Below are 12,838 nucleotides of genomic sequence, written 5' to 3'. Positions count from 1 at the left end.
TATATTTAAAATGCCTACACATTATACAGTTATTTCTAATTTCTAATTACGGTTATCAGTAGTGACTTTTTTCTGAGTGTGGTCTCCACGAGAAACATCATCTGCCCGTAAGAACTTGTTAGAAATGGAAACTCTTGGGCCTCACCCAAGTCTTTTTAAAAATAAATTTATTTATTTATTTATTTATTTATTTATTTATTTATTTATTTATTTTCTATATTGCTTTAACCTACTTTTTTTTTTTATTTTAGTCCAGAATAGTTAACATACAGTGTTCTATTAGTTTCAGGTGTACAATATAGTGTTTTTAACAATTTTATGTTATTCATTGCTCATCATGATATGTGTACTCTTAATCCCCTTCACCTGTTTCACTCATTCCTTGGTCCCACCACCTTCCCTCTGGTAAGAACCATCAGTTTGTTTTCTAGAGTTAAGTTCCATCTTTTTGGTTGGCCTCTGTTTTTCTTTGTTTGTCTTTGTTTGTTTCTTTGCTTTCTGTTTATCTTTGTGTTGTTTCTTAAACTGCACGTAAGAGTGAAATCCTGTGATACTTGTCTTTCTCTGACTTATTTCACTTAGCATAATACTCTCTAGATCCTCCATGTTGTTGCAAATGGGAAGATTTCATTCTTTTTTATGGCTGAGTAATATTCTGTTGTGTGTGTGTGTACCACATCTTTTTTATCCATCTGTTGATGGATACCTGGACTGCTTCCATATCTTGGCTATTGTAAATAATGCTACAGTAAACATAAGGGTGCATACATCTTTTCAAATTAGTGTTTTACTGTTTTTTGGGTAAATACCCAGGAGTGTGATTACTGGATCATAGGGTGCTTCTATTTTTAACTTCGGGAGGAACGTCCATGCTATTTTCCATGGTGGCTGTGCCGGTTTGCATTCCCACCAACAGTGCACAAGGATTCCTTTTTCTCCACATTCTCACCAACCCCTGTTGTTTCTTGTGTCCCCCAAGTCTTATTAAATCACAAACTCTGTAAGTTCTAATCAGGCCTCCAGGAAATTTGGCTGCACACCCAAGTTTGAGAACCACTGCTTTAGAAAATCTGAGAAACACAGAAAGGGGTAACTTTCTTGATCCTGTCATTCAGAAATGACCACTGTTAGGATTCTGAGTGTACTTCCCTCCCTCTGTTCTTGTGTGTTGTACTTATGTGTATTTTTTTAGCCTTTTTCCTTACGTGTATGTGTAAATACCTATTTAAAAAAAAAAAAAAACCTACCATACTTTATGAGTTCAATAGCCTATTGTGTTCAGTTCAGTATTAAGTCATGATCATCACTGTATGTCATTAAATTTTATTTGAAAACATTTTTAATCATGTGGCTACATAATATGAGTGTTTATAATTTGTTAACCAAGCCCTTAGACATCTGAGCTGTTTACAGATGTTGAGGAGGAACATAAGCAACACTGAGTTGAAAATTTGTATTCATAAATCATTGGGGATATCTATGATCATTTCCTTAGCATAAATTTATTACCAGGATGGAATTACTAGGTCAAACAGTATGAACATTTTTATAGCTCTGAATATATATTGCCAAATTACCTTTCCGTAAAGAGGTGCCATTTTGTACTCCGACCAGCCATATTGGGAACTGTCTAATTCTCGGCCCTTGGCCAACCCTGGGAGCCCCAGTCTTTCTGAATATGTACTAATTTGAGAGGAGGATGTTTATGAACTGCAAGTGAACAGGATAGAACTCACTGTCTTCTAGTCTTTGCGTTTCCTTATACTTCTGTGTTCACAAGCATGAACAGTAGATGCTGTCTTGGATTTTGTTTCTTACATGTTAATGGTGTTAATTTATACAGTTGACTCTTCTTATACAGCCTGCTCCTTACTTCTTCAAGACTCCATATGTTTCATTGAAAGGGGGTTGCAGGTCTTCTAAAGGTGTGCTATGGAACAAAAATAACTAGGCAACGTGGATGTGATGGTGAGCCCCATATACCTGTAGGGATTAACTAGGGACTAGAGGGCCTTCAAGGAAGAAAACAACAAATTGTTCCTGTCTGCAGTATCACAAATCAATTAGGTAATGCTATTATAAATATTAAATCTTGCTAATGAGGGAATTGTTGAAGGAACCTGAGATAAAAGAACTGAATGCTACACTGGCTGAAAAAAAAGTTTTATCAAGAAGGTGACCTTTCTGTATACGGTTATCTTAAACAGCTATGGTGAAGGCCGGTTTGTGATATATTTATCAATCCTATTAAAAGTTATGATACTGAAGGGCACCTTCGTGGCTCACTCAGTCACTTAAGTGTCCAACTCTTGATTTTGGCTCGGGTCACAGTCTCATGGTTTGTTCAAGTTCAATCCCTGCATCGAGCTCTACACGGACTGTGCAGAGTCTCCTTGGGATTCTCTCCCTCTCTGTCTCTGCCCCTCCCCTGCTCACTTGCTCTCTTTCAAAATAAATAAACTTAAAAAAAATTATACTGAAACTTATTCTTTGAGCATAAATTTATTTTAGTTTATGTTGCATTAATTAGTGACTCTGGAGTCTGCAGGGTAACGGAAGCTCCCTCGGTGTTGACATTCCCAGCTTCCCAGGCAGTCATAAGGATGTCCTGAACTCGGGAATTAGAATGGAGAGAATGAGGGCTGGGGGGACGGTGGGTGCCCCCAGTGTACTCTGGGAACTGACTCCAGGAGGGTGCCTCAGACTGCTGCTGTTTAGACATCATTCAGACTTCCAGGAAATGAAACCAGTGTTGCTAAATTTTATTTTTCCTCTCCTTTCAATCACAGACCCTGGAGAAGATCATGAACAGGGCCCCTTCCTCGTAAGATTGTCACCGCATAAATAATAACTGACTTAGGGCACCTCCTGTTTCCGGGGGTTATAAATTCGTTCAGCACACCAACTTTAGGCACATTGTTTTCGAGTATACATTTCACTCTTTTGCAGATTTCACTTGAAATAATAATAACGAGGAGCATAGTGTACATAGTGCTTTCCAGTTTATGGAACCATTCTGTACACTTGTTGGCTCTTGTCTGTAGTCCTATCAGTTGGTGCTGTTATCCCCACAGGACAGCTGAGGAAAGCAAACCTCAGAAAAAAAGAACAAAGATTGACCCCAAACGTGTCTGTCACAAAGTTGATGCGTGCTCTTTGGGATCGGGAGCCAGGTCCTCTGGCCAGATCTCCTGGGCTTCTGTCTACCCTTGGTAGCATTACATAACAAAGGGAAATCTGGCAAGCACAAATGAGATTACCTCCCGCATTTGAAAGGATGATTGGGAAATCCTATATGAGCAGCAGGTTAAAACACGAATTATTTATTTAACATCCATAGAAGGTGCCTTGCAGGAAGAAACAACCATGGTGGTGTGTATTGGGGCTGCTGCGGTTCCATTGTTGGGCCGTCATGTTTATAAGTGACCAAGGGCCCCCTTTTTCCATCTGACCCTGGAACACAGATCTCAAATGGCCAAGAAGAGTATCAGAGGGAAACCTATGTAAAATGCGATTTTTCTTCATTGGTGAAAAGGGTTTCTGATCCTTTGTACACAGGGATACATATAAATCAGAGGCCACTTTGTTGGAGCCATTTGGCAGGATATTATTTATTTATTTTTTTTATTTAAATTGTACTCTTCCCCAACAAGATGGGAAGAGCAGCTGTCTATTTAAGTATGTATCCTAAAGCAGCAGTGCATTCGTTGGGTGTATTAAATGAATGACGTGTTGCCAGAAAGGCTAAGCAGACAATTGCCAGAATGACAGTGTGGCCTCGAATTCCCCACGGAATAAATTTGAGAGCTGTCATGAGACATCCCAGCTTACTTTGATTGCATTGATGATGCCCATAAAGAGAAGCAGCTTCAGATCTAGATTCTCAGTCCAGTTACGGCTTTATAGACCATCATCTACGAAGTTTGGTGTTCACTGCAGTAGGATGATGCCATTTAATTTTTTTATTTTTAATGTGTATTTACTTTTGAGAGAGACAGAGACAGAATGTGAGTGGGTTGGGGGCACAGAGAGAGGGAGACACAGAGTCGGAAGCAGGCTCCAGGCTCCGAGCTGTCAGCACAGAGCCCAGCGCGGGCTCGAACGCACGAGCTGTGTGAGATCATGACTTGAGCTGAAGTCGGCCGCTCAACCGACTGAGCCACCCAGGCGCCCCATGGACGATGCCATTTTAAATAAGATGGGCTCCTTTGTGCTAATTAATGTGCTTCATGTATTTTGAAATTGTATTTGTCATTTCCTTTCAGGGTACTTTATGCTTTTCTTATAAAAATAATCCATACTTGTAAGCACATGGAATTCTCAAAAGAGAAAATGAGTAGTTTATCCTTTGCTCTGCTGGTTCAAATCCCTGTCCTGCCTTAACTTCCCCTCTTCAGGGAAACTCACATTCACGATTTGACGTATGTGCCTTCTTCTCTTACTTTTCACATAAACATTTACTCATGCACATATATGGGATTTTTTTGAGGTACTTTTTTCAAAAATAAGAGCAAATTTAGAATATTCTTCTTATTATTTTTAATTATACTGTAGACCTCTTTCTAGGCCAGGACATGCAAATAAATCCATTCCATACCTGTAGGGCTGGAACATACATTATTCTGCTTCTCACCTGTTGGTGAACATTCTGTTTGTTTCCAGCGTGTTTTATTACCACAAACATTTACTCTTACAACGTAAGCATTATTTTATGAGCCATATGATCATTTTCCATTCAGTAAAGTGTTTTGCTAAAGAAGGGGAAAAGCAGGAGCCTTCCATATTGAGTTGTTACCTATAATCATGTACTTTTGCGATGAGTGGTATGGTATGTGGTAATAAGAATTATAGAGATTTAGGTGTAGAGTATCTCTTTATGTATGGAACAGCCGTAAGTGTAGCTTATAACCTAGTACACTAATGATAGACTGCCCAGTCAGCCATGGTTTGCTACTTTTACCTTGTTAGACCCTGGCCTTAGATTTCTGGGAGTGAGCACCTGGCTTTTAGAGTGCATTAATTTAAAAAAGCACTCCGTGAGGGGCGCCTGGGTGGCGCAGTCGGTTAAGCGTCCGACTTCAGCCAGGTCACGATCTCGCGGTCCGTGAGTTCGAGCCCCGCGTCGGGCTCTGGGCTGATGGCTCAGAGCCTGGAGCCTGTTTCCGATTCTGTGTCTCCCTCTCTCTCTGCCCCTCCCCCGTTCATGCTCTGTCTCTCTCTGTCCCAAAAATAAATAAACGTTGAAAAAAAAAAAATTAAAAAAAAAAAAAAAGCACTCCGTGGAATTTTGGAATTACGAAAGAAGGGAATGCCGCTTTGATGGTGTGAAAAATTGGCCCAGATCCTCTGGATTTCCTAATATATGATAAATAATATTTACCGGCCACATGTTTCAGAATTTCAAGTACACAGGAAGAATTCTGAACAGGGTGATTATGAAAATAACCAATTTCCGTAAGTGAAAATGACCATGTTTATTAATGGGGCCGCAATTGCCTGTTGCATTCAATCCCATCTGTAACCAGCAAGGAGAACGATTGTTTTGCATGATTTAGTGCTTACAAAATTACGGTGGCACGGCAAAGCCTACTGTACCAGCGGCTTTGGAAAGAAGCATATGTGGTCCTTTTGCAGGTAATAAAATGGCAAATCCAATTTGCGATTGCAGAATAAGCCTCTGAGTGATATATGATCTTCATAGCAGCCTCGGTCAGGGGGTCACCGCTAATCACGGAGCTGGCTGGCTTCCCCTGTGGCCCGGGCCTTCCCACTGAAGAGTGAGCAGAGTGAATCTATGTCTGGGAGCCAGCCAGCCTGTCTGTAGATGCACCACTTTCTAGCTTATTAGATCCTCTTTGTCACAGTGCTTAATCCTGCTGCCTGATCCTTGTTAGAACACCACCAGAGCGCCGCTCGGGCTTCTAATAAAGGAGCTGGGCGAGGGCGCCTAACTAGACGCACTGAAGCGTGCGGCAGTGAGGGGGATTGCATCCTGACTGACAGCGGGGGCGAGACGCTTCCTGCATGTTATTACTTAAAAGGGAACCTACCTCCGACAGCTGACAGATGAGCTTTGCTGAGGCAAGGGTAACTTGTTGCTAGGCCAATATGAGACGGGTGTCATCTTTTCACATAGTATAATGGCCCAGCTTTACTCTAATTATATTAACCCCCTTCTGAAATTGCTGCATTCTGGGCCGGCACACCGGCAGGTAGGGAGGCCGGAGACAAATAGCCGGCTGGGAAGATTCCAGCCGCACAGAGGCAGGTATTGTGCTCTCCGCCGATGACATTAAGTTGAAAAGCAAAATAAGCACGTCCTGTTACCCCGAGCCGGGTTAGAGCTCCGAAGAGGCAGTGCCCGGGTTTGGCTTGCACGATCTCCGTCTCTGTCATCTGCAGCAGTCGTCTGCTTTAGGGTTTGCTGTGGATGTTAAACATGGTCTTCCTGCTTCTTTGTTTACAAGGAAAGAGCAGCTTCGACCACCGACCACCGAGCTATTGTTTTGGGTCGCCCCCTCCCCCCAGGGAACTTGAATCACTCCCTGCCAATTCTGGCAGCCCAGTGAAGATCTGGGAATCTGACTCAGTAGCTGTGTTTGATACTAAAATTAAGCACATGGGGGTGGGGGAGAGGGTGCCCCAGGCCCCCTCCCCCTCTGGAATGCACAGAGGAGTGTAAAGTGGTAGAAACGAGAATGCTCATGAATATCCCATGATCCTTTGTGTTGTACCCCGACTTTCACCCTCCTTTTCCCCAAAGGGTACGTGTCTAGCTGGCATCCAGCGTCTCCTGCTCCTGCGTGCTCCAGTTAGCAGACGTCATTAGCAGTCCCCTCCGTCTCTTCTGTCTCCGTTGACAGCGCTTAAATAGAGACATTGCTAGGGACTGACAGATCTCCAGGGGGTTAGAGGCTTCAGACAAAAGGGCCCAGAGAACACAGCTGACCTTTCTTGGCATTACTCCTCTAGCTCTGTCTTCCATGTGTGGCAGTCAGGGAGCATAGAACTTTAGTACGTGATTTTCAGAGGATTACCACTAAAAAGGCTGCCGGCTTCGTAAGAGGCTGCTAATAAGTTAACAAGAGGCCACGTGCATTCCCAAGTGGGTAGGTGGTAGGAAGCAGGCTCTTCCTTCGCCCAGAGACATGTACTTGTATCTCAAGCTCAAAGATGATCCATTAAGATTTGCTTCGCTCATAGCATACCTGTACTCCCGCATTTTCGGGACAACCCTTGGACCTTGGTGGAAGCAAGCTTATGATGCAGCCCAGGAGAAAAGAAGAGTCTTCTTTCTCTCACTGTCCCATGGACGTCATCCCCGAGCTGAGGATTGCCTGTGGGGTCTTTCCTGGAGACTGTCCCTGGTCCACAGTTTTCTCACATGGACCCAGGGCCCTGAAAACACAGTATGGTGAGAAGTGCTCTGTGCTCCAGGTATCGAGTTCCCTTCCCTCGTCCTCCTCCTCTTCTTCCGCAGACTAGTCTGAACCACATGTTAAGAGAAAGCAATCCCGTTGAATTAATTCCTGGTGATATGCGAATGTTGGGGAGTCCCAGATGTTCACCAGATTAAATTATACCCATTAGAAATTCAGACTGTATTTCTCAGTAGGATAGATGATTTGGGGAACAAGGAGGAAAGATCTTCAGGTCAGAGTAGCCACTAACAGGGAGATCCCCTTGTTTAGGAAATGGTTTGCTTCCTTATGCAATTCATGCCTTTTGTGGCTTCTCTTCCTTTTTTTCTTAGCCACTTAGGAATACGTATATTTTTCCAAATGTCTGTTATTTATTTTTTCATAGTTGATTTCATGCTGATGTCAGTGGGCAGGCCTCAGAGGCAGGATAAACATAGCTTGTTTATGGGGTGAAGATTTTAAGAGAGGTGTTTACTTCCACTGCCTCCACCCCCAGCTTATTAGTGAATTTGCTATACCATGGTGACTGTTGCCTGCTGTGGGGCCTTCCTTCAGTGACCATGCTTCCTAAGAACAATGGGCAACATATTCACTGTACGTTTAAAACAGGCCACTTAAGAAATACGGGATTGTTGGGGTGCCTGGGTAGCTTAGTCGGTTAAGCGTCCGATTTCTGCTCAGGTCATGACCTCACAGTTCCTGAGTTCAAGCCAGGTGTCGGGCTCAGTGCTGACAGCTCAGAGCCTGGAACCTGCTTCGGATTCTGTGCGTCTCTCTCTCTGCCCCTCCCTTGCTCGCATGCGCGCGCGCGCTCTCTCTCTCTCTCTCTCTCTCTCATAAATAAACATTAAAAAAAATTTTTTTTAAATATGGAATTGGTTTTATTGTCTCTTTTAGAATTGTTTTTATTTTTATTTTTAGAGAGAGAGGGAGAGAGCAGGGGAGGGGGGAGAGGGAGGAAGAGAATCTTAAGCAGGTTCTGTGCTGTCAGTATGGAGCCTGATGTGAGACTCGATCCCACGAAGGTGAGATCATGACCTGAGCTGAAATCACCAGTCAGCCACTTAATTGACTGAGCCACCCAGGCACTCCTAGAATTGTTTTTAAACGGAAGGCTTTTTTTCAGATGTTATATTCATTTTTAGGAAAAGAAAAAATTGGAAAAAGTAATAGAATTATATGGAAGAGAGGACATAGAGTACAGCAAACAAGATCCTAAAAGAAAAAAATAATTACAGAGGAATTGAAACAAGATACAAATTTTTATTCTTAGAAAGCTAAAACCCCTCCCCAGGAGAAGATAAAAACAAATAGCTCAGGACTTACAGCTCACACCCAAGTAGGATATGCAGCTAAGAGAATTTGGACAACTCAGGGATTTTGACTTGCCTGAGGCAGTTTTCTGACTCCTGGTTTAGAGAATAAAGCCTATTAATTTACCCAATGATTTAATATCTGACTAATGATGTTTAACCATTAGGATGAGGAAACTGACAATATTGATAATCTTGGAGAGAAATTTATCTGCTTATTTTTGTAGTTGACACCAACAAATTCTAAAGTAGCTTTGGAAAAATGATGAATTACTCACTCATTATATTTGTTAATATCTGTTTTCTTGAGAAGCATTTTATTAAATTGTAATCACTTTTATCTTGGTCTTTTCTTTATTTTTCTGAATAGTTACAAGTTCGTATAACAAGAAGAAGACAAATTGAAACCATCAATTGTTTTAAGAAGAAATATTACACCATCTTCCCAGTACAAGTGTTTGTGCATTTCTTAAGTTCAGATCAGCTAGGGCATTATGTGCTTCATGGTATACTTGCATCCCAGAATGTGTTTTCCTTATCCTGAGTTATCAGTTATGACACAATTGGCAAGTAAAGTTTCAAAACTGGACAGGCAAGGCACGTTGGATGTATCTTGGGAAGAATAATCGGTGAGTCTCTTGTCCTGCAGGCTGGGAGTCTGAAAATGGACTTCCTCAGTAGGGCCTTTAGGGGAAGGCTTTTGGTGAGTCTGATGCCAAGTAACCTGAATACGCTGCTGCTCCAACACCGTGCTGTCCTTGTCTCTTGCGTAGGCAAGCGTGTGGTGGGAAGCTCTTTCACACGTAGCCTTTACCATTTTTGAATATACCAAATGGGGGAAAAAGGTCAACTGACTATTAACAGATGATATTCAGATGGGTGGCACTTGCTGACTTTGTTATGCTACCTTCCTTAACTCATCCGTGGTTGATCTAGAATATGTAACCTGAAAGCTTCACCAGACAGTGTAGAAAGAATACAAGATTTGGGGTCAGGAGCCTTGGGTTCAAATCCCGACTTTGACATTTTCTGATCTTGGACATATTACTTAATTTTTCCATGTTTCCATTTCTCCATTTATAAAGCGATGTCAATTATTGACCTTAGGGATTGGTAGGTAATCAAATGAAGAAATGGTTTTTAAAGCTAATTCATCAGCTGGTAAGGAGTATACAGATGTGAGTTTCCAGCATTTCTGTGTTGATGAGATTCATTTAGTGCCGATTCTGTGATGTGCTTATGGTCCCTGAGTAATACAACAATAATTTTACTTGGGCAACGTTCTTATCTTCCTTCACTCATGGTCTACTTTGATGAATGGTGATGTTGATTGGATTGGGTTTAGATGAGATTGGACAAGCAATAATATACATTGTCAAATAGAATTTCAGGAGGTTCTAAAAGGATTGTGTCTTTCAGTCTTGGATGGGTCATTTCCTTCTCTGTAACAAATACCTAGAAAAATAAAGTATATGCTGCATTTGCAAGAACACCTTCCAGGTTTCCTTCCTTCTTACCTTTTTATCTCCCTCTCTCCCTCCCTCTCTCCCTCCCTCCCTCCCTCCCTCCCTCCCTCTCTTCCTTCCTTCCTTCCTTCCTTCCTTCCTTCCTTCCTTCCTTCCTTCCTTCTGTTGTTAATTTCTTGGGCCAGGGTACTATCACTAACATTTCTTGCATACCAGTAAGGACTTGAAGTAACATTTTTAAAAAATCAACTCAAATGATCCAAGAGGTATTTTGAGTTGTGCCGTGGTTACTGGGCAGGACTCCTGAGACCTGATTTGTGTTAGATGAAATGAACGTCACCTCTCCTCTTTTCCTTCCATCATTTCAGGAAACTTGGATTTAACTGGTCAGAAGCAAGTGTTCAAAGCAGAGAACAATCCCTGGGTTACCCCCATTGCTGACCAGTTCCAGCTTGGCGTGTCCCACGTGTTTGAATATATCCGTTCTGAGACGTACAAATAGTAAGTAGACTGTGATTCTCTAAATTAGTAGACTGTCGTTTTACAGTATTTGTAATTATGCCATTTTTAAAAACTATCATATGACCTTGTCATATTGGTGGCGGTTAGCTTATAGTATTTTTAAATGTTTTATTAATAACCACAGGTAGTAATTGCCCCTGTTATTTATAGATTATTCTTAATTGACGTTTTCAAGGGGAATTCACACCAAAGTTGTTGAGAAAAATTTTAAGGCATTAAATTGGTTGCATATTCATGGCACTAACGAAATTCACCAGACACATTAAGATCAGCACGTACTTTTTTCTCCTTTGAATGCAAAGAATAAGAAATGTTATGAACAAAATTGTTAAGCAGTTTATTTATAGCATTAGGAGGAGATACTAGGAAAGCATCATTCTATTCTTTAGAAGCTCTTACTCTAGCAAGATGATAATCTCTCTAAGAGAAAAAGAAAAGGCAGAAAAAGAGGAGGAGGAATCAGCCAGCTTTAGTCACAGCATCAAAATCCCGTAAGTCCTTGCCCTGGGTCAAGGGCGACCTTGGGGAGCCAGCCCTAGGGCCTAACTGTCCACACCTCTTTCTTCCTCATTGTGTCAAAGGGCAGCTGGAATTCTTCCATCCCCACTTGCCCTGTTGGTTCCTGCATCTTCTGACGTTATTTCCCCCTCATCCCACCCCCATCCCTCAGTTGAAATGATCATTTATCGCAGTGCTTCCCGATCCTTAATGGTGAAATCTAGTCCCTTCTAGTGTTAAACAAATACAGAAGAGACCGAAAAAAAAAAAAAAAAAAAATCCATACTCTGATTTAATCAGATTTTTGTGCCCAGCACTATCCTTTGAGAATTTCACATCCCAGCTACTAGAGAAGAGCGCGAGAATCATTAAAGGTCACATTCAGTTAGGAGTTTGCTTTTTGGGGCTTAAAAAAAATCCCCCCCACTCAACACAGGCCTCACTGAGTCCGTACTGGGGCAGCGGGTCAGGATTAACCCACAGGGCAGAATCCCTGCCGGTAGATTGTCAGCTGTGTGCTTCTGGACCCTCCTCCCGTGTACCGTGTTCCTGGTCTCACATCTAGGACTTGGTGTAGTCCTGTTTGCCTCAGGCAGAGCCACAGAGAAGATGAGCGAGGAAGAACGATGGCGTTAAAATTAAATATGCTTAAATTGCTGAAACGATAGCATATCCTCATATGTGAAAGCCGCTTAAAGCACAATTTAGGTTCCTTTTAAGATGATACCGTGACATTTACAATATGCCTTTCAAGACTTACCTCAAGAGTAAACTGAGAGAAGTAGAAGATGTGTTTTATTGTTTCATGAGCCTCCTAGTTACTTGCAATGATATATTTGGTGTCTTTAAATATGAATATAGCTCAGCCTTGGAAATTAGTTCATTATGAAAATGTGTGAAAATATAATTGCAAATGAGCAGCGTATTGTTCATTTTTTTCCTCTTAAATTGTTAATCATTGCTATCATCAGTTTTAGATAGAGGTCTGATATTTTTCTCAGTAAATGGGAGTCTCCATAGATCTTCGTTTGTAGGTTATCTTTTCAGAAAATCATTGTATATACCTTAACATACAGAAAAATACACAAACAAGCTTTTATGAACTCAGAACTGGGGAAAATATTCTGTTTTTCATTCTAGATAACCCTGTTTTATTTTATCATCCATTAATTTATAATCTATAGAGTATTAGAGCACATTGCCTATAAAAGCACTTCTAATTTTAATTTCATTTTAAAAGATTACGTTTTGAATTGATGGATATTGTGTTAACTCCAAGTCCTTGACTAATCACCATCATACACATTCAATATTCAATAACTATTGTATGTTACGAACTATTTCTGGTTATTTGAACATGGGTAGGATGTTGGATGAATGAGGCTCATGGCTTCCATTGAGTTCGTTAGTGGGCTCTTTGAAAGGGACTGTATATGACACAGCATTTTCATCAGCAGCATATTTGTTGCCTCTGGCCCCGTCTCTCTTACTAGCATCCTAGTTTTGAGGATCAGAGTAATGTAAACAATTTGCCCACTGGCTTATGTTCTGATTTCCTCCTGGAGAACGACGTTATCCTTTATACAGTGACATGAGCATCCACAAGCTTAAGTAAGCG

The 12,838-nt window shown here is 41.4% G+C and overlaps 1 protein-coding gene across 5 annotated transcripts in view; it reads left to right on the top strand.

The window, feature by feature from the left end:
• RSU1 (Ras suppressor protein 1) overlaps positions 1 to 12,838 on the top strand; it is a 203,424-nt gene that overhangs the window by 102,965 nt on the left and 87,621 nt on the right. For 2 of the 5 annotated variants that reach the window (XM_045463387.1, XM_045463385.1), the window contains 2 exons: positions 7,204 to 7,414; positions 10,569 to 10,700. The exons of 1 other annotated variant lie outside the window; for it this stretch is intronic. In XM_045463387.1, the coding sequence (XP_045319343.1) occupies positions 7,204 to 7,414; positions 10,569 to 10,641 (284 nt within the window). In that variant the 3' untranslated portion in view covers positions 10,642 to 10,700. Of the gene's footprint in view, positions 1 to 7,203; positions 7,415 to 10,568; positions 10,702 to 12,838 lie in introns of those variants that run through there. 2 more of the 5 variants (XM_045463386.1, XM_045463388.1) reach the window with 1 other exon arrangement.

The sequence above is a fragment of the Leopardus geoffroyi genome, chromosome B4 (assembly GCF_018350155.1).
Source record: "Leopardus geoffroyi isolate Oge1 chromosome B4, O.geoffroyi_Oge1_pat1.0, whole genome shotgun sequence".
NCBI lineage: Eukaryota > Metazoa > Chordata > Mammalia > Carnivora > Felidae > Leopardus > Leopardus geoffroyi.
The sequence above is the reverse complement of the archived record's forward strand: the minus strand, read 5'-3'. Positions and strand labels throughout refer to the sequence as shown.